Raw genomic sequence first — 22,500 nt, 5'->3', positions numbered from 1 at the left:
ACGAACGAGTGCAAAGATAGACAAGAACCTTTAGAGGAAGCAGCAAGCAAGAGCCTGAGAAAAACCAAATCATTACGGAGATGAGCGAAACCAGGGCTAGTTCATACTTGCAGCAAATGACAGTAGCTACAGGACAAGTATGTTAAAGTGCTATTCGAAACTTTCTCAGCTCTTCTCAGAATTACGCAGATACCCACTGGTAGGCTAACTGCAATGCATTATAGACATTATAGGCTAAACATCTAAAGAGTTTTGTTATCATCCTTTAAGTGTTTGAACAAACTACAGTAGATCGATCAAAGTTACAGATCCAGCCTCACTTCCTCATTCCGCCTCCACCTTCCCCTCCGAAAGGATTTGAATGTCGCTTCTATTTACGGTTGTCTGCGTACTAAGAACACCGCGGCTAACCCAAAATACTGTCACCTGTTGATCCAAAAGCACAACACACACACATACACACACATACACACTCACACACTACCTTTGAGCCACTCGCTCACTCTCTCTGAACTCCACGAAGTGATCGGCTCCATGATTGGAGTCCTGGGAATGCTGATTCAATTCCCACTTGGATTGTTCGCCGGACTGTCCCGATACGGCGAAGAAGAGGAAGGGAAAGCTGACGGTGGGCACTCCCACTCGCAGGTAAAACTCTCCCGTGAGCCAATAGTGTGTTGCTGGTCGGAGGCCGTGATTCTGTGGCTTACATATTTCCCAACGCAGGTGCCCCCGGGCGGTCAGAGCGAGCGAGCGAGCACGCAGAGGTAGCCTACATGCCCGAAGCCTGCGCGCGGAGACCTTAAAGGGATAGTTCGGATTTTAAGACACGAAGTTGTATGGGTTCCCTGTCAGCAACGTAGTGCATCAGCACTGACTTACCCCCGACAGCGTCCTGTGAGCCGAGATCCAGCCGGTTTTAGATCGTTTTTGATGCTGAAGAAAGTAGTCCGGCAAGTTTCTGGGGTCACGAAAGTAAAGTGTTTTTCTTCTCAAAACCATATGCGTTCAACAGAGTGATATATTTGCACCACAAAAACGTTGTCCAGGAAAAATTCAAACCTCGTTATCACTTACTTATTTTTCGCGATTCCTATCACTGCGCGCTACTGACAGCTGGACAACGTTTTTGTGGTGCAAATATATCACTCTGTTGAACGCATATGGTTTTGAGAAGAAAAACACTTTACTTTCGTGACCCCAGAAACTTGCTGAAGAAAATAGTCCGGCATCAAAAACGATCGAAAACCGGCTGGATCTCGGCTCACAGGACGCTGTCGGGGGTAAGTCAGTGCTGATGCACTACGTTGCTGACAGGGAACCCATACAACTTCGTGTCTTAAAATCCGAACTATCCCTTTAACGGCATATTCTGTTAAAAACAGCTGCTGCGTGTAGTAGTCTAAGCACACTCAAAGCAAACTAATCCGAGCCTTGTTTTCATTGGCTTAACTCTTGCTCGAAAGAGGGATTTCACTGAGAATGTTTTCACTCAAAACATATCAGGTAGATTACTTATATATTTGTCGTAATAGCCTAATTATAGGTTAAAGTGTACAAAAACATACAGCACGCACAACACAATTATAGCCTGTGTTGCACAATAGTACCAGATGCTGGCTTTAGATTAGTGGTAGTAGGGTGCAGAGAAGGCTAACCAGTTTCTAAGGGAGTTGCATAATGTCATCATCAGTCTAGAATAAGGAGGATCTTAATGGTCGTGATTGTAATGATGCTGGCTCTCAACATGATGATAATAACGCTGATTATGATGATGCGTGTGAATGACTGTTCTGGATAAAAGATGAGGATAATAAGGAGAGGATGGTGATGATGATGATGATGATGATGATAAGCTTCCGGTGATAGGCTAGTCTAGGTGTTGATGTAACTGGCACGCTGTCCCTGTCTCAGCGATATGCCCGCGTTATAAAACCACAGTGTAATAAGGTATCAGAGACGCTGCTTTACTCTGACTCAGCCCCAGTAAAGTACGTGTAGGCACTAGGGCCCGGGAGGATCCGTGTCAGGATATAGCGCCACCTGGTGTTCATGGCTTCTCCAAAACTCAACCTGTTCTTGTGTGCAATGCGCGCTGGACTTTTAGTTCATCACTGTTGCGCACACATTGAATGGAGAGTTTGAGGACTCTGTGGAGCAATTGGCTGAACTCACTGAAAGTCAGAATTGCATTGAATGACCTTGTTACAGACCTGACCTTTGACCTCAGGAGTGGAGCAGGAGGATGAGGATGAGGATGAGGAAGAAGTCAGCATGGAGGCAAGAGGTGTGTGTGTTTATTGCGAGTGTTGTCCACGTGTGTGTAGCTGCACGGCCCCTGGCTGCACAGGCAGAATGCTTGCCATACTCACTCATGTCTCAACATGTAGCAGCTGCCGAGAAACGCCCAGATCTCGCAGCCGGAGCTCAGTGCACTGTGTGTGTGTGTGTGTGTGTGTGTGTGTTTATGTGTGTGTGTGTGTGTGTGTGTGTGTGTCTGTGTGTGTGTCTGTGTGTGTGTTTATGTGTGTGTGTGTGTGTGTGTGTGTGTGTGTGTGTGTGTGTCTGTGTGTGTGTCTGTGTGTGTGTGTGTGTGTGTGTGTGTGTGTGTGTGTGTTTGTGTATGTGTGCGTGTGTCTGTGTGTGTGTGTCTCTGTGTGTGTGTCTCTGTGTGTCTGTGTGTGTGTGTGCGTGTGTTTGTGTGTGTTTGTGTATGTGTGCGTGTGCATGCTTGGTGCAGATACCCTCTGACTCACTGTGTGCGTGTGTGTGTGTGTGTTTCTTTTATGGTGCAGATTGCATATTCCTTCTGACTCACTGTGTGTGTGCGTGTGCGTGTGCGTGTGCGTGTGCGTGTGCGTGTGCGTGCGCGTGCGCGTGCGTGTGCGCGTGCGCGTGCGTGTGTGTGTGTGTGTGTGTGTGTGAGTGTGTGTGTGATGGGATGCTGTGTCCATGGGGGCAAGGAAAGGCCCTCTGTAGCACACAGAGTGAGCAGCCGTGACTAACGCTGGGATCTTCACAGCTTGCCTGTCACATCTGGAAACGTCTCCCCCCCATCCATGCCACTGCCCCCCCCATGCATGCCACTGCTCTCAGTGTTAGCCGTGGATGTGGGCAGTCTGAGTTCTCCTCCTGTCCGTTCTACACCCCTTGATGTCTCTTAGGGAGCTCGTTAGTTAAAAGATTCAAACTCACTGCAGGCCAGAGCTTCACATTTCCCATCCGTGGCCGCGTGGCTTTTCTCATTCCATCAGACACAGCAGCTTCATCTCTTAACGAGTCTTCTGTGGCAAAACCCCATAGGCCACTCACACAGCTGCCCCAACTATATCTGCCCGCTGGGATTGGGTCCATTCTGGTTCTGATCCACACCAGAGAGAGTCCTGCCAGCTGGGATTAGGTCCATTCTGGTTCTGATCCACACCAGAGAGAGTCCTGCCCGCTGGGATTAGGTCCATTCTGGTTTTGATCCACACCAGAGAGAGTCCTACCAGCTGGGATTGGGTCCATTCTGGTTCTGATCCACTCCAGAGAGAGTCCTGCCCGCTGGGATTAGGTCCATTCTGGTTCTGATCCACACCAGAGAGAGTCCTGCCCGCTGGGATTAGGTCCATTCTGGTTTTGATCCACACCAGAGAGAGTCCTGCCAGCTGGGATTGGGTCCATTCTGGTTCTGATCCACTCCAGAGAGAGTCCTACCAGCTGGGATTAGGTCCATTCTGGTTCTGATCCACTCCAGAGAGAGTCCTGCCCGCTGGGATTAGGTCCATTCTGGTTCTGATCCACACCAGAGAGAGTCCTGCCCGCTGGGATTAGGTCCATTCTGGTTTTGATCCACACCAGAGAGAGTCCTGCCAGCTGGGATTGGGTCCATTCTGGTTCTGATCCACTCCAGAGAGAGTCCTACCAGCTGGGATTAGGTCCATTCTGGTTCTGATCCACTCCAGAGAGAGTCCTGCCCGCTGGGATTAGGTCCATTCTGGTTTTGATCCACACCAGAGAGAGTCCTGCCAGCTGGGATTGGGTCCATTCTGGTTCTGATCCACTCCAGAGAGAGTCCTACCAGCTGGGATTAGGTCCATTCTGGTTCTGATCCACTCCAGAGAGAGTCCTGCCCGCTGGGATTAGGTCCATTCTGGTTCTGATCCACTCCAGAGAGACGGTAGTCCTGTTTCAGACAGTTCTGCTCCAGTTCCAGATAGTTGCTGTACTCAATCTGGTCCCGGCTCAGTGTGAGCATATACTGTACACTCTTTTGATCTGTGGGGGAAATTTGGTTTCTGCATTTATCCCAATTCGTGAATCAGTGAAGCGTACACACTAATTGCCACAGTGGCGCTCGGGGAGCAGTGAGGGGTTAGGTGCCCTCCTCAAGGGGAGCAATGAGGGGTTAGGTGCCCTCCTCAAAGGGAGCAGTGAGGGGTTAGGTGCCCTCCTCAAAGGGAGCAGTGAGGGGTTAGGTGCCCTCCTCAAAGGGAGCAGTGAGGGGTTAGGTGCCCTCCTCAAAGGGCACTTCAGCTGTGGATGTGGGCAATGCTCAACCACTTCCCCTGCCCACATTTTTCCTACTTGGGGATCGAACCGGCAACCCTTCGGTTACAAGCCTGAAGCCTTAACCAGATACAGTAGTTCTGGTCCTGATTCTGATGGCTGCTTCTGTGCGTTCTGGTCCTGTCCGGGTCAGGGCTAGTCCTGCTTCAGTGATACCTGCTGTTATATGTGTCTGTTTGGTCCTGTTCAAGTTCAAAGTTCAAAGTTCAAAGTTTGTTGTCATGTACTCATAAATAAACATTTATAAGCATTGCAATTCATTGTGCTCAAGTGTCCATTCATCTTCAAAAATAAATAATAGAAAATAAATAATAAATAGATACTATTAAATAAAAGGATGGAGAGGAAAAAAAACACTCCATGGGTGCCTCTCATGCAGCGTTTATACGTCCTCCCTCGCTCCTCGATGCCTCGATCCTCACTGATCTACAGAATATAAAGAATGATGGGGGGGAAACAATGGGATAGTCTATCCGGTGTTAGTTATAGATCAGTGGGAACGCCCCTCGAGGATCGAGCATCGAGGATCGAGGAGGCATAATGAGAGGCACCCCATGCCATTATGTGGGGTATTTCCAAGGCCGGTTCAGCATCCTGATGACTTGCGGGTAGAACCATCCCTGTATCTGCTCTGGTACTGGTCCTTATGCTCTGGTATCGTCTGCCGGAAGGCAGGAGGGTGAAGAGATGGTGGCTGGGATGACTGGGGTCAGAAAATATGCGCTTGGCCTTTCTTCTGCAGCGCTGACGGTTGATGTCCTAGATGGATGGCAACTCAGTCCTGGTAACTCAGTCCTGGTAATACGCTGTGCTGATCTGAAAACTCTTTGAAGTGATTTTCGGTCTTGGGCTGCACTGTTACCATGCCATGTTTGTTATGCCACCAGACAGCATGCTCTCTATTGTACAGTGGTAAAAGGTGGTCAATATTTCATGGTCTGTGCCAAATTTCAGCAGACGGCGCAGAAAGAAGAGATTTTCAGTGATAGAAGAAAGTGTCAGTGATAGCTGCTGTTTGAGTATACTGTATGTGTTTGCTTGGTGTCTCTGACAGTGCCGTTACATGTTTGTTTTAGACATAATGATCTCTGGTTATTAGGAGGAGACTTCCTACAGCGTCCTCTTCCTCGTTAATCACCTCCTCCTCCTCCTCCTCCTCTTCCTCAGCCGCTCTCTACTCAGCAGAGGCCATGTTGGATAATTGTGCTTCCACTGGCGTTGAGCAGCTCATTAATTCTCCCTCTTGGAGGAGGTGCACATGCACACACGCACACACACACGCGCGCACACACAGGCACATACACACACACACATGCACGCACGCACGCACGCATGCACATTCACACACCAAGGCACATACACACACACACACGCGCACACACAGGCACATACACACACACACATGCACGCACGCACGCACGCATGCACATTCACACACCAAGGCACATACACACACACACACGCGCACACACAGGCACATACACACACACACATGCACGCATGCACGCACACATGCACATTCACACACCAAGGCACATACATGCACACACACAATCACACACACACACTCACACCAGATTCAGGCTGCTTCAGTCTGGAATTAAGCATGGCCTTCAGATGTAGCTGACTGAAAGGGTGTTTTGCATTTTATAGCTGCTGGGATTCTCTTGATGTTTTGGGATCAGTGTTTATTTGGGATCCGTGTTTATTTATGATCAGTGTTTATTTATGATCAGTGTTTATTTGGGATCAGTGTTTATTTATGATCAGTGTTTATTTATGATCAGTGTTTGTTTATGATCAGTGTTTATTTGGGGGTCAGTGTTGTTTGTTTGTTTGTTTGTTTGTTTGTGTTCGTGCTGTGGAGACGTGTGTGTGCTGCTCAAGGTTAACTCGGCACTCTTAATGCTGGACTGGATGTGTTCTGTTGGCTTCCTCCACATTAGGGCCCTTTGGAAGAGCCTGTCATAACATCTCTGGTTGTTTATGGGCGAGTGCAGAGCCTCCGTGCGGCGCGAGAGCTCTGTTGGCACTGGCGTATCAGCAGACCAGAACCTCCTTTAGCCGTCCTGTCACAGTGATTTCTGGCCCAGGCCGTACGGGCACACACACACACACACACACACACACTCGCCGTACGGGCACTACTCCCCTCTATAAATAAGGCGCAGCCTGTGACAATGCAGCCAACAACCTGTCATCTCCAGCAACACACGCAGCAGCACACACCCCAGAGCGGAGACCAGGGAACAGCATTCTTATCAGAAATGAAACGGATCAAATGAATAATGAGTAATGCAGGATAGCATGCGTTCTGGACGTATCCGTTTACATTACATTTAAATGCACATCTCTGTTTATGTGTTTAGGGTTTAGGTATCCAGGCAGACGCTTAATTGTCCAAAGCAACTTCTTATAATGACATCAATAAGCATGACATTGACATTAAAATGAACAGTTTATAGTAAAGCGCCTAACACAAATGTAACGCTTAATATTCTTGATAGACTAAATAGAAGTATACAAACCACACCTGTGTGCGGAGTCATCAGTAGAACAAAGAGCATGAATAGGTAAATAATTCCACCATGAGGACTCCCAGAGGAGAAGAGTCTGACCTGTGACCTCTGACCTGTGACCTGGTGGTGTTGATGGACGGCCGCTCTAGTGGACGCTCATCAAAGGAGCGCAGAGGGTGAGAATAGAGGCAGAACTTTAATCCAGCAACTAATGGACTGATGGTCAGGCTGCAGTGGAGACAGGAGACCTTAGCTTTAGCCCTCTTTAAGCAGCCCACTACTGTACCTTACACAATGCCCAGGAGATGGCCGATGAGTGCAGGTGTAAGTGACGGCTCATAGTCTACAAGCAACACAAGGATCACGCGTTTAGAAGTGCCCTCTCAGAGGGGTGGAAACACAAGAGATGGCACACACACTTGTGTCCTGTTTTCCTCCATACATGCGCACCAGAACTGCTTGCATAGCTGGGTGTGTGTGCGTAGCTTGCATGGACTACCAATAGCACTTAAATTAGATTTATTTATATTTCTTTTTTTTTATGAATGATGCACTGACTGGAGAGCACTTTACATTTTGTTGTGCCTGTGACCATGACAATACAGATCTGTTCCATTCTAAAGATCTGTTCTATTCTAAAGATCTGTTCTATTCTAAAGATCTGTTCCATTCTAAAGATCTATTATATTCTAAAGATCTGTTCCATTCTAAAGATCTGTTCTATTCTAAAGATCTGTTCTGTTCTAAAGATCTGTTCTGTTCTAAAGATCTGTTCCATTCTAAAGATCTGTTCCATTCTAAAGATCTGTTCTGTTCTAAAGATCTGTTCCATTCTAAAGATCTGTTCTGTTCTAAAGATCTGTTCCATTCTAAAGATCTATTCTATTCTAAAGATCTGTTCCATTCTAAAGATCTGTTCTATTCTAAAGATCTATGATATTCTAAAGATCTGTTCCATTCTAAAGATCTGTTCTATTCTAAAGATCTGTTCCATTCTAAAGATCTGTTCCATTCTAAAGATCTGTTCTGTTCTAAAGATCTGTTCTGTTCTAAAGATCTGTTCCATTCTAAAGATCTGTTCCATTCTAAAGATCTGTTCTGTTCTAAAGATCTGTTCCATTCTAAAGATCTGTTCTGTTCTAAAGATCTGTTCCATTCTAAAGATCTATTCTATTCTAAAGATCTGTTCCATTCTAAAGATCTGTTCTGTTCTAAAGATCTATTATTTTCTAAAGATCTGTTCCATTCTAAAGATCTGTTCTGTTCTAAAGATCTGTTCCATTCTAAAGATCTATTCTATTCTAAAGATCTGTTCCATTCTAAAGATCTGTTCTATTCTAAAGATCTATTATTTTCTAAAGATCTGTTCCATTCTAAAGATCTGTTCTATTCTAAAGATCTATTCTATTCTAAAGATCTGTTCTAAAGATCTACTCTATTATGAATCAGGCCGTGTGTGCAGCTGTACCAGGAAGTGGTCCTGAGCTGAGCTGAGCTGGTTGAGGGGTCGCGGCAGGTCGCGGCAGGTCGTCTGACACCTCTCGTAACGCTGACCCACTTCTGATTGATCAAAAGCGCGCCGGCACAGATAACAGCTGCCCTCGGGAGAGCACTGCCATTTAGCACACAACTTGCTGTTTTCTGTGGAAGCCATTTTTTGTGCACAAATGCAAAATAGCAGAGATAATTGTGCAGTGTGTGTATGTGTTCATGTGTGTGTGTGCAGGTCAGGGTATGTGTGTGTGCTTGGGTTTGTGAATGTGTGCACCTGTGTGATTATGCATTGTGTCTGTGTGTGTGTGTGTGTGTGTGTGTGTGTGTGTGTGTGTGTGTGAGAGAGAGATAGACAGAGTTTATGTGTGTGTGAGTGTGTGTGTGTGTGTGTGTGTGTGTGTGTGTGTGTGTGTGTGTGAGAGAGAGATAGACAGAGTTTATGTGTGTGTGAGTGTGTGTGTTTGCAGGGTCACCTCCCATAACCCTGCGCTGGTTATGATGGATTAGAAGCCCTGCAGGTCAAGATAACAGGTGCCCTCAGATGCAGACGCTTGCACAACCTGCTGCGTATCTCAGAGCACTGGAGGGTGTGTGTGTGTGTGTGTGTGTGTGTGTGTGTGTGTGTGTGTGTGTGTGTGTGTGTGTGTGTGTGTGTGTGTGTGTGTGTGTGTGTGTGTGTGTGTGTGTGAGGGTCCCACCCTAAGAGAGCCCATCAGTGCTTTAATCTGTCAGTTCTAAATAAAGCACATCTCATCTCAGGGATTCATCAGTGATTCTCTCTGCTATTCTCTTTCTCCGTGTCACTCCATCTGTTTCTTTGTGTGTGAGTGTGTGTGTGTGCGTGTGTGTGCGTGTGTGTGTGTGCGTGTGTGTGCGTGTGTGTGTGTGTGTGTGCGTGTGTATGTGTGTGTATTAGTGCCTCTCTGAAGCTCCAAGCAGATTGCAAATGAAGTTAAATGATAATGTCAGCTGGCGCCTGCTCGGGGTAATGGCCAGGCTGCTGCTGCGTGACTCAAACCTGCCATTTCGTTTGCCTCAGTCCAGGCGCCTCTCATCTGCGTGTGTGTGTGTGTGTGTGTGTGTGTGTGTGTGTGTGTCTGCTAATAACCCCATAAATAACGCATTGGGGGAAGACCTCTCTCTGCTCAACCACACGCTGCCAAGGCTGAGTCATTCTCCCATGATCCTTCAGGGCAGCGGCGAATGCAGGGACACCCCCCCCCCCTCCCACTCCCGCCTGACCACCCCCCCCCCCAGGTTGTCGATAAAGGGAAGCCCACCCTGTGCAGCTGCTCTCTGACATCACTCACCCACCACGCTAAGGATTTGCTTGTGTGTGTGTGTGTGTGTGTGTGTGTGAGGCAGATAGGTGTGTGCAACTCTGCCACTATACACATCCCTTCTCATCACCGTGTAAACAGGCACTGGGAAGCTGCTGCCTGCTGGGCTCTGTGTGTGTGTGTGTGTGTGTGTGTGTGTATGTATTTTTGTGTGTTGCTCTTATACTGTATGTCTGCTCGTATGTGTGTGTGTGTGTGAGAGAGAAAGAGGTGTGTGTGTGTGTGTGTGCGTCATGTCTTCATCGACCCAGGATCACCAGACTGGCTGGTGCTCTGCTGCCACACTTAAGCAAGCGGTGTGATCTGTCAGCTCTAACTGTTTGCCTTTCTCAGACGCCTCTGCCACTGTGTGTATGTGTGTGTGTGTGTGTGTGTGTGTCTTTTCTCTGTTTGCCTTTTTGTCGGGCGTCTGGCAGAGTCTTCTCCTATACCTGATTGAGCTGCTCCTCAGAGGCCAAGGCTTACAGAACACAATACATCTATGTGTGTGTGTGTGTGTGTGTGTGTGTGTGTGTGTGTGTGTGTGTGTGTGCTTGAGTTTGTACATGTAAATGTACGTGTGTGTTTATGCATTGTGTGTGTTTATGTGTGTGTGTGAGAGAGAGAGAGAGAGAGAGAGAGAGATGTGTGTGAGTGATGGTGTGTGTGTATATTGAGTATTGAGTGGACCTGCCCGCATTAAGGTTGCTTGATTGATATGGCACCCTTATGCAGTAGTTAGTAATGTGTGTGTGTGAGTGTGCGCTTGTCCGTGTGTGTGTGTGGTGCAGTAGTGAGTAGTAGTTTGTGTGTGTGTGGCTCTTATATGTTAGTCTGATTGCTTGTGTTGCTTGTGTGTGTGTGTGTGTGTGAGTGTGTGGTGCAGCGTCTACTCTGGCTGGAGCCCATCACTCATGATAAAGTAGAACACTGAAGAGAGAGAGAGAGAGAGAGAGAGAGAGAGAGAGAGAGAGAGAGAGAGAGGGAGAGGGAGAGAGAGAGAGAGAGAGAGAGGGGGAGAGAGAGAGAGAGAGACAGGGAGATAGAGAGAGAGAGGGAGAGAGAGAGAGAGAGAGGGAGAGAGGGAGGGAGAGACAGAGGGGAACGTGGAGCCGGTGGGTGATTGATTTGTATCCTCCAGGTGGCGTAATTACCCTCGTGTCCTCAGAGTTCTCTTCCAGTCGTGACCAGGATCCATTTTTATTAACAAGCACAAACACACACACACACACACATGCACTGTCAAATGTACACACACACACACAGAAACATACACACCCCATCACACACACACACACACACACACACACACAGAGAGAAACACACACAAGCCTAAGCCACACAGCATCAGACAGGTAAGATTCCCAGTGCTTAGTTGAGTCGAGGTTACTGCAGGGTCTGCACATCCATCTGAACTCCTTTATCACAGGACAACACACCGTCACACACACACACACACACACACACACACACACACACACACACACACACACACACACAGACACACACACACACCTTCACTCACACACACACACACAGACACACACACCTTCACTCACACACACACACACACACCTTCACTCACACACACACTCACACACACACACACAAACACACACACACACACACACACACACACACACACACACACACACACACACACACACACTCAGGCTCTATTAAATCACAGCCTGATTCAGACTGCAAGTGACTACTGACAAGAGCTCATGTGGTGTTAACACAATTCAGTGCTGAAATAACCACTGGCCACATGAAACGAGCCACAACATTAACATCATTTCAACGTTTCATGCTACAAGCCACGGGTGAGGAGGGAATTGCCATACAGTATATATGAACAGAGCTGCAGTCACACACACACACACACACACACACACACACACACACACACACACGGCGTCTCCACTGAATTGCCATACATGGACAGAGCTGCAGTCACACACACACACACACACACACGGCCCCTCCACCGAATTGCCATACAGTATATATGAACATGGCTGCAGTCACACACACACACACACACACACACACACACACACACACACACACACACACACACACACACATGGCCCCTCCACTGAATGATAGATAGATGATAGATAGATAGATAGATAGATACTTTATTGATCCCCAAGGGGAAATTCAAGAATTGCCATGTATGAACAAGGCTGCAGTCACAAACACACCCACACACACACACACGGCGCCTCCACTGAATTGCCATACAGTATATATGAACAGAGCTGAAGTCACACACACACACACACACACACACACACACACACACACACACACACACACACACACACACACACACACTCACACACACATAGCTCCTCCACTGAACTGCCATACAGTACTGTATACATGAACAGGGCTGAAGTCACGCACACACATCGCCTCCACTGAATTGCCATACAGATACAGTATAGTATATGAACAGGGCTGCAGTCACACACACACACACACACACACACACACACACAGCCCCTCCACTGAATTGCCATACAGTACTGTATATATGAACAGTGCTGAAATCACACACACACACACACACACACACACACACACACACACACACACACACACACACACACAGACACACACACACACACACACACACACACACACACACACACACACACACACACACACACACACACACACACACACACACACACACACACACACGAGAGCTGGCGTGCAGTAGCTCTGTTGCCAGAGTGCTGGGTACTCAGAATGGGCCGTGGTAATCCATTGGGAAACTGCAGCTGTAATGTTTCGTCTCGTTCCTAGTGGCGAGGCTTAAACAAATGAATCATATCTCATGCACTTGATGTTGTTCAGCTAAATGAATTAAGCACTGATTTACTGTAATGCACTTCATTCATTCAAATGATGTCATCATAGTCCATCATAAAACATTATTATGCAAGAGGGTTGTCCATCTTTCAACTCTTGTACTGGTGTAGTTTATGTTTTTCACACACACACACACACACACACACACACACACACACACACACACACACACACACACAGATCTGCATAAACCCAAATGTCATCCATATTCATATCATGCTAGTAGCCTATTTCATTTCCATTGGAAAATGTTGAATATGGTTTGTCATGCATCTCTCCGGAGTGGGCTGAACAGTCAGGTGCTCTAACATATATATATATATATATGTATATATATGTATATATACGTATATATATATATATATATATATGGTACAGGGGCCTATAGGATGTGATATATAGAATTTGTGTGATATAAGGGCCTATAGGATGTGATATGAGGTTTCATCAGAATGGGAAGAAACTGCATGGGATGCAAATGGGATGAAAAGCATCACCATGAGCAACAGAGCAGGCACTCCTGACTGATACATCCTCACTGAGGAGTCTACATGCTCACTGAGGAGTCTACATACTGCACTGTGTCCTGAGGCGTCTACATACTGCACTGTGTCCTGAGGAGTCTACATACTGCTCTGTGTCCTGAGGAGTCTACATACTGCTCTGTGTCCTGAGGAGTCTACATACTGCACTGTGTCCTGAGGAGTCTACATACTGCACTGTGTCCTGACTGAGGAGTCTACATACTGCACTGTGTCCTGAGGAGTCTACATCCTGACTGAGGAGTCTACTGCACTGTGTCCTGAGGAGTCTATACTGCACTGTGTCCTGAGTCTACATACTGCATTGTGTCCTGAGGAGTCTACATACTGCACTGTGTCCTGAGGAGTCTACATACTGCACTGTGTCCTGAGGAGTCTACATACTGCACTGTGTCCTGAGGAGTCTACACACTGCACTGTGTCCTGAGGAGTCTATATACTGCACTGTGTCCTGAGGAGTCTATATACTGCACTGTGTCCTGAGTTGTCTACATATTCGTCTTGTCATTCAGCTCCTGTAAACGCTGCTGCCAAACACACCTGATGTGAGAGTCACTGAGAGGATGTGCTGGTTTAAACCGCATTGGCCCCAGTCATCAGAATGCGCTGTGGTTACATGTGCAGGCAGCACCAGGAATGCTGGCGGGAACAGATAGGCCCAGCTGCAGGGTGTGTCCAATCAATAAGTCATCCGTCTTGGCAAAGCGCTGCTCTCGGACAGAAACTGCAAGGAAGTGTTTTGACACCACTGATGTTACGTCTCTGAACAGAAATGAGTATTCAATGTATTAATATAAATACAGAAATGATTATTTAATAGTCAACAGTAGGCTGACTAGGCTCACCTCCTGTCTTGTTCTATTGGGCACGTCTGGTCTGTGTCAGATTAGTGTATGTGTCTGTGTGTGGATGAAGGGCTATAGAGGTTTCATGTTGCCTTAATACTGAATGCATGCATTAGAAATGAATTTCCGCCATGTAGGCTACATTTGAAAATGAAACACACATTTGTTTATGGAGGCTGTTACTGTGCTTTCAAAAAGAAATATGTTCAAAGGAAATATATTCTGCATTACGTTTAATTCTGCATCTCTGGAAGCTTGGCTAACTGCCCCTCGTTGCCCGTGGTAACTAACACTGGCAGGACACTGGGGGTTGTCTTGCGTGCTCACTGAGGATTTGAGAGAGCGTCAACTGAGGGGATATGTTATATAAATATCTGTAGTAATTTGTGCAAATTATATACAACAATCGCCCCTAGAGTATACGAGTTTTGATGTATGAGGAAGTTCTAGCATCGTCAGCATCTCTATACGTCGCTTAGGCCACTGTTGGTGACGGAAGTCCTCGCGTTAGCAGGGATGATGTGGAGCAATGCTGTGGCGCCGACAGGGAATATTTACATCGCCGTAATCATAGACATTTCATAGGGGGTGCTGAGTGGAGTTGCAGTTGCAGTGCTTAGCCAGAGGAGGCCGTCGAGTCAAATCTTCGTGAGAGAAAGCGCAGAAAGGGGGCTGGCTAAAAACCTTGTGTGCAGGCTGCCAATGACAGCCCGAGTCATCGCGCGTTTACGCTACATGTTGAAGAGAGCACTCGATTCCGGCGAGGAGCAGGCTGGCGGGACAGGGTCGCCCTTTCACGCGTTCTTTTGGGAAGAGGCGCGATTGCGAAACTCGGACGAATTTGAAGCACAAGTGCACACGCATCAAGGATTAGAGGACGACCATTCTCCATAAAGACAACAAAAGATACACGCTGACCTTTCAAGGCAAGCGAGACCTCAGCTGCACAGTTGCGCTCAGACGACTCAATTTTCCGGCTGCGTTTTCGCGTCTAAACCTGTCTTCACCTGCGAGAGAACCCTACCCTTCTTCTCATCGAAGAATCGGCAACTTAGTGCTTGCTTCTCGTACAGGACCAGTATTCACCTCTTCACGGATAGGGAGAGCATCGACGTCATTGTAGAGGACTTATTTTTTAATTATTTCTAAACGTCTCCTGTGTGAATATGCGCGTTCAGTCGGCGTAGTGGAGTTTGGAGACAGTGATTTAACCAGCGACTAGGACCGAAAACCATCTCTTCAGATCGTCTCAAAAAGTGTCTGTTGAAAGCAAACTGAAGATATTTTTTTCAAGCAGTGAAAGTACCGAAGTACCGACAAAATGCCTCTCGCGCAACTTGCAGAACCCTGGCCCAAAATGGAGCTGGTCCAGCTCGAGACTGAGGTAAGGTCAGAGGTCGTGATCACCTGTTTAAACTTCTTAGACATCTTAACTGGCGCACATTACGTATCTTATCATTCAACTTTCTATTCATTGTGGGTGAACTGTAATTAAAAATGAACTTTACTATGCAAATAGTGATTTTGAGGAAGGTTTTTGATTGCAATTACACATTTGCTAATCCGACAATATTTGACTCCCTCGAGATAACGCTGGACACTTCCAAGGAAATGCTGAAGTGACGCACACACTTGAGTACAGTTCTGTGTTGCAATACGTTAACATTTGGCCTAATATTTACCCAGTGACTTCTGAGGTATGCACTTGAAAGTCATTCGTCCTTGTAGAATCTAAACAGACCTTTTCAGGGCCAACGGTGATTAATTACAAAACCCTTTGGAAGTGTCAAGGCAGCTCGTTTGTGAATGGACTCAACTCCATTCTTCATCTCGATACACCCGACCCGAGCCCGAGTACTCCAGGTTGAACTGCCTGTCCTGATGTCAGCCAGTGCTCAGGGCTAGAATCAGAGACAGTACCAGTGTCTGTGCCAGTAACAACACTAATGAGCTTCTGTGTTTGGTCTCATGCATAGATGCTACCTGTCCATTAGAGCCTCCTCCCATGGGAGCGCAATTAAAACGGTACCGCTGCAATATCAGCTTTCATAATGTTCCTCCCATGCGCGTCAGGAGGTCGCATGTGATCATTGTGATGAGGTATACAAGGACTCAAGCGCGCCTTCTGAGCTTTAGTAACCGCTTCTCCATGGCACATTGGCTTGAGCTGGAGTTCGTCTCCGCCTTCTGAGCCTCAGTAACCGCTTCTCCATGGCACATTGGCTTGAGCTGGAGTTCGTCTCAGCCTTGTAGATGCAGGCAATTAGTTTTTTCCTCTGATTAAAGTAGGCCCGCCTGCCTTAGTCATAACATGCTCTAGTGTGCCCATCTCCGGTGGCTGAGGCCCCAGTTGTGCTCTCTATATTTTGTGTTGGTTGTCAGACTGGAGTTGAGTTGATAGTGGCTGGCTCTATGGAACATCACAGGAAAAGATAGCTCCAACATGTCTATTAGGGCTGCCGGAGCTGGGGAACTTGACTAATTGCAACTTGTTTGACATATATTGTGACTTGATTTGAGAGATATTTTTTCAATGTGAAGCTTCAGTTCAATATTCTAAATGTCACTGTAGTTTGGGCCACTTCTGATAGGTGAGCATGCCTAGTGATTGAGAAATACAACTCCCCTGTCCGGAGAACTTCACTCTGTCACACAAGGAGGATGTCATGAATATAACAATCATAGATGTGATCAGATTGGCCATTGGGACTGAGTTCTGATCTGAACAATTAATTGCAGCCTACTGCATTAGTTCACACTTCGATTAATCATTGATTAATTGTGCAGCCCTAATGTCCATTTCTTTATTGTCTTTGTACATTGTGATGCAGTGGGTTGCTGCTTTGTTGTGGCTGAGTCTCCAAATGTCAGTTGTGGCGTGCATCTCTTGCTTGTGGCGTGCATATGGTGAAGAGCAGATAGGCAGTGGATGACTCCTCTGGGTGTCTCGCACTATAGCATGATTCAGCATGCTAGGATCAAGCCACACACACACACACACACACACACACACACGGCAGGATCAAGCAACATAACACTCCTGTTGGATAGAGTCCTTGGTCGCTGTCGCAGCAGCAGCAGTGTGTCCAGTCCCAGTCTCTTAAACTGATGTCCAGCTGAAGCGTGTGTGTGTGTGTGTAAACACAAACCTCAGCTGGCCACACACGCCAAAGGAAGGCTGTGCCCAGCACGGCTGTATCAGGTGTCTGATGACCGCATGGCTATTTCCTGCTGGCTCGGACCCACTGCATGGCTATTTCATCCTATTGGACTCTCTGGTCATTCATGTTGTGAAATGAGACATTGCTCAAGCTGAAGCTGACATCACTTGGGTTTAACGGAGTCCTCTCTCTCTTTCGCTCTGTACCTCTCTGTACCTCTCTCTCTCTCTCTCTCTCTATCTCTATCTCTATCTGTCTATATGTTTTCTACCTGTCTCTTTTGCTGTCTGTCTATCTCTCTCTCTCTCTCTCTTTCTCTGTCTTTGTGTCCTGTTCTCTTTTTCTTACTCGTCGTCTTATTTTCTCTCTCTGTTCTCCCCAGCTGTTTTATTTCTCTCTCTCTCCTTGTCTCTCTCTCTTCATCTCCGCCTCCCTGTCTCTCTCTCTTTTCTTTTTTAGGGCCCGAGCACCGAGGTGCGGCCACTGAAAGTGGCTGCACCGGAGGTGCAAGGCCCTATTGTTTTTGCTCAGATTATTATTATTATTATTATTATACTTCTATTCCTCTTACCCTTAACTTTTTCGCCCTTTTTCACCAACTTGACATGCACTAAAACTCTTGTAATTTGGCATCTAGATGTGGAATTGTTAACTGTACTTAGAGACAAAGGTTTGGCCTAGGGTGTGGCTCAGGGACTGTATAGCGCCACCTAGCGTGCTGTCTACTGTGGTTGACGCATACATTCACGGAAATGAACCAAATTTAGTGGACATGTGTGTTGTATTATTCTGAACAAGTTTTACATTTAAACTATATAGTGAATCTTAGAAGAATTTGAATTATGTGAGATTTTCTGATTTTTGCACATCATGTATTTTGAAATACTTCTCCTAGACGGTTTATCGAAATTATGTCATTTAAACACTAAAATGATCTTGAGGGGTGGCCTGAGAGGAATTGCGACCAGATTTTTGAATTTCAAAAGTATATTGAAATGGCGAAGGTTTGAATCTAGGTGTCTTATAAAAGAATCAAAAAGTTGGTGTTGTAGGCAGAAAACAGTGACTAATTTGGATGAAATTTGATGGAGTATTAGTTAGTGTGTTTGTAGTGACAGTCATATACAAAGTTTTGAATTTGGTGTTGTTTGTGTTTTTTAAAAGCGCATTAATGATTGTGGTGGACACAGTTTTAGCTAAAATATTTTTAAGCGAGTTGATGAATAATTATAATCATATCAACCTATGCTGCAATTTTGATTTCAACCATGCTAACAGAAAGTGAGATATTTAGGTTTATTAGGTTTTTATAGGTCTGTTTCCCTAGCCGCGCATGGTCTTGCTCCCTCACTGTGGCTCACCCACTCTCCCCCTTCTTGTCTGTTTCCCTCCCCCCACAGTTCTTCCCACCCCTCCCCTCTCTCCCAGCTGGATGTCTCTCTAACCTCCCCCGCTTTCCACACAGAGACTCAGACACAGACACAGACACACACACACACACACACAGACACACACACACAGAGTCAAGAATGACAGTGTGATGCAAAGTAAAAGGTAAAGAAAAGATCATGTGTATAAAGATTTTACTCAGGTTAAGTCATTTTTGTGATAGAATTGGGGACTGACTAAGTCAGACCCAAGTTCTAATCCTCATAAAATGCTTGGTTTGAATGGCATGTAATAACCAGAATACAGTAAAGTCATGTATTTTGAAACACTAGTCCTAGACGGTTTATCGAATCAAACCAAGGGTTTATCAAATCATATCATATCAGCAGTAAAATGATCTTGAGGGGTTGCCCAAGAGGAATTGTGAAGTATATTGAAATGGTGAATGTTTGAATTGGGGTGTCTTTTAAGACAGAAAATTGATGGGCCCAAGCACCTGTAGTCTGTGACCCAAATTTGGTGCGCTTGTGTGTTGCTACCTCTAGACTGAGACAGAGCCCTGGCCTAGGGTGTGGCTTAGGAACTCCTGGTCACTCACTCACTCACTCACTCACACACACACACACACACACACACACTCTCACTCACTCACACACACACACACACACACACACACACACACACACACACACACACACACACACACACTCTCCTCACTCACTCACTCACTCACACACACACACACACACACACTCTCACTCACACACACGCACACACACACACACACACACACACACACACACACACACACACACACACACACACACACACACACACACACACACAACCCCCCCCCCCACCCCCCCCCCCCCCCCCCCGTTGAGGCAGCCGTGGCCTACTGGTTAGGGCTTGGGGCTTGTAACAGGAGGGTTGCCGGTTCAATCCCCAACCAGTCCACCACTAAAGTGGTTCTTATCCTCACAAAAATGCTTGGTTGGAATAGCATGTAATAACCAGAATACAGAAAAGTCAAACAATCATGACTTAGTTACGTTTTGTTTACATCAAGACACACACACAAACAGCAACAGGTTTTATGAATTCAATGATCTGAAGCAAAGATATTGATGTAAGCCTTACAGATGCATGATTTACAGTACACCATATCAACACACTGGTTATCATCTCAAATTTGGACTACAAATATGGATACAGAGATAGAGCTCTGGCCTATGGTGTGGCTTAGGGGCTCTATAGCGCCACGTAGCGCGTTGTGTACTGTGACTCATATATTCATGAAAATGAACCAAATTTAGTGGGCTTGTGTGTTATTGCTACCACTAGTCAGAGACAGAGCTCTGGCTTAGAGTGTGGCTTAGGGACTCTAGAGCGCCACCTAGCGCATTGTCTGTTGTGGTTGACACATACATTCACGAAAATGAACCAAATTTGGTGGGCATGTGTGTTATTGCTATAGCTATTCAGAGACAGCGCTTCTGGCCAAGGGTGTCTTAGGGACTGTATAACGCCACCTAGCGCATTGTCTGTTGTGGTTGACACACACATTCGCGAAAATGAACCAAATTTGGTGGGCTTGTGCGTTATTGCTATCGATAGTCAGAGATAGAGCTCTGGCCTGGGGTGTGGCTTAGGGACTCTATAGCGCCACCTAGCGTGTTGTCTGTTGTGGTTGACACATACATTCAGGAAAATTGACCAAATTTGGTGGGCATGTGTGTTGCTCATGCACATGCCCACCAACACGTACATGTTGCTTTGTTAGATTCCGAAATGTCACCGGTCTCCGCACCGCAGGTGCTCGGGCCCGCCATCGCCGCTTGCGGCTATATTTCAAATTCAAATTCAAAGGTGCTTTATTAGCATGACTGTTTGTTACAGTGTTGCCAAAGCTAGTGTTACAGATAACACCGTAGTATCACAAAGGAAAGAAAACAGAGATACAGTGAGTACAGCATACAATGTAGAAACATGTCAGCTCTGTCTTTTCTCATTCTCCGTCTCTCTCTCTGTCTTTTTCTCCCTCTCCCTGTCTCTCTTTCTCTCTCTGTCTTTTTTTATCTAGTTTTCTGTCTCTCTCTTCCCTCTCTTTCCCTGTCTATCTCTCTATGTAGGTCTCCATTTCTCCATCTCTCAATCCTCATACCTTTCCATGTATTCCTCTCTTTTAGTGAGTCACCTTGCTCTCCCTCTTTCTCTGAGAGAGAAAGAGAAAGAGAGAGAGAGAGAGAGAGAGAGAGAGAGAGAGAGAACGAGCTGGGTAGAGTTCTGACAGTTCTCTAGAAAATAAGTGCCATAAGGTTGGATGACTGTGATCCACTGAGTTTCTCTCTGCAGTCCAGTGTGACCGCAGCAGTCTTAGCTATGAAGGGCATGGAACACACACACTTGGTGGAAAGCTTACTGTGTCTTTGTGCACCTGCATTAATGTCCTACCCAGCACTCCCCTTCACATTCCCTTTAAGCTATGGGCATGGACTGGGAGGTAACATGTTAGGGTTCAAAGGTCATCACTCTCAGAGTGTGCATCTCAGACGGGCTGTGCTGATTGGTCATTGCCCCTGTCGGTGTGATGCAGAATGACTGTGTGAGGCGTTCCCTTGAGAATACCAAACTCAACAAGTCAGTGCACACACACACACACACAGGACACCTCTCGCTGTGCTGCAAATGAAAGGAGCGATTATGCAACAGTCCATTGATGCTGTTTCTGTGGTGAGATGGCACTGTAAATTCTGCTCCGCAGGGAGCGACACACACACACACACACACACACAATTTACTTTGCTTTCAGCCTTTCTTTTTTTGCACTCCTTCAGAGCACAAGGCCAGTACCCATATGAAGCATGTGTGGCAGCTCCAAGGACAGGACTAGGGTTGGGAATGAGCTCCAACATTCTGTTATAGTCACTATAGAAACAGGAGTTTGGAATGAACTCCAACATTCTGTAGAACTCCTCATTGTAGTCACTATAGAAACAGGAGTTTGGAATGAACTCCAACATTCTGTAGAACTCCTCATTGTAGTCACTATAGAAACAGGAGTTTGGAATGAACTCCAACATTCTGTAGAACTCCTCATTGTAGTCACTATAGAAACAGGAGTTTGGAATAAACGCCAACATTCTGTAGAACTCCTCATTGTAGTCACTATAGAAACAGGAGTTTGGAATGAACTCCAACATTCTGTAGAACTCCTCATTGTAGCCGCTATGGCAACAGCAACAGGCGCATACACCTGCTGGCCACGCACACTGGGTATCAGTTAATGTGGGTGTTCCTCTCTGTTTCACAATGTTTGTTGTTGACCAGAAGAATTTGTTTTTATTCTTGTCTGGTTGCTGGCCAACAGAGTAGTGCTTAGGGTGTGTGTGTGTGTGTGTGTGTGTGTGTGTTCGTGTGTTGAGGTGTAGTGTTCATTTAAGTGGGCCAAGCCAGAGTTTGAATGAGTGTGCTATTTGTGAAGTAGGCCGAAGACCGTGAGCTCGCTCTTGCCTTTCTAAATGTCTGAATAATGGCGGTTGCGGTGGGCGATAGCGTAGCATTAGCACGGGGAAAGGTCAGCCCATCTTTTCTGGCTGAGTGTACAAATCTGAATGGCCATGAATAAGCCGGCCGGCTCCAGTCATCTGTTACACGGCCGTCCGGGGGGCTAATCGGGCTGTGGCCTTTGTGTAATGGTCATCTGTCAGCCCCAGACTATGGCAAGAGGGGGCAGCCAGCTAGCGTGGCCGCCGAGGAGGAGAGGAGAGTTTTGTCTGGTGTTTGGAGAGCTG

The 22,500-nt window shown here is 46.5% G+C and overlaps 2 protein-coding genes across 2 annotated transcripts in view; one reads left to right on the top strand and one right to left on the bottom strand.

The window, feature by feature from the left end:
- cnksr1 (connector enhancer of kinase suppressor of Ras 1) overlaps positions 1–709 on the bottom strand; it is a 50,849-nt gene extending 50,140 nt beyond the window's left edge. Inside the window, exon 1 of the mRNA XM_062522634.1 lies at positions 485–709. Coding sequence (XP_062378618.1) covers positions 485–536 — 52 coding nt within the window. The 5' untranslated portion in view covers positions 537–709. The remainder of the gene's footprint in view (positions 1–484) is intronic.
- A 14,199-nt stretch (positions 710–14,908) lies between these two features.
- Positions 14,909–22,500, top strand: part of rps6ka1 (ribosomal protein S6 kinase a, polypeptide 1) — a 79,528-nt gene continuing 71,936 nt past the window's right edge. The window contains exon 1 of the mRNA XM_062522641.1: positions 14,909–15,540. Within this exon, the coding sequence (XP_062378625.1) occupies positions 15,478–15,540 (63 nt within the window). The 5' untranslated portion in view covers positions 14,909–15,477. The remainder of the gene's footprint in view (positions 15,541–22,500) is intronic.

This window comes from Sardina pilchardus, chromosome 20 (genome assembly GCF_963854185.1).
Source record: "Sardina pilchardus chromosome 20, fSarPil1.1, whole genome shotgun sequence".
Taxonomy (NCBI): Eukaryota; Metazoa; Chordata; class Actinopteri; order Clupeiformes; family Clupeidae; genus Sardina; species Sardina pilchardus.
Note: the sequence above shows the minus strand (reverse complement) of the source record. Positions and strands in the feature narration are given on the sequence as shown.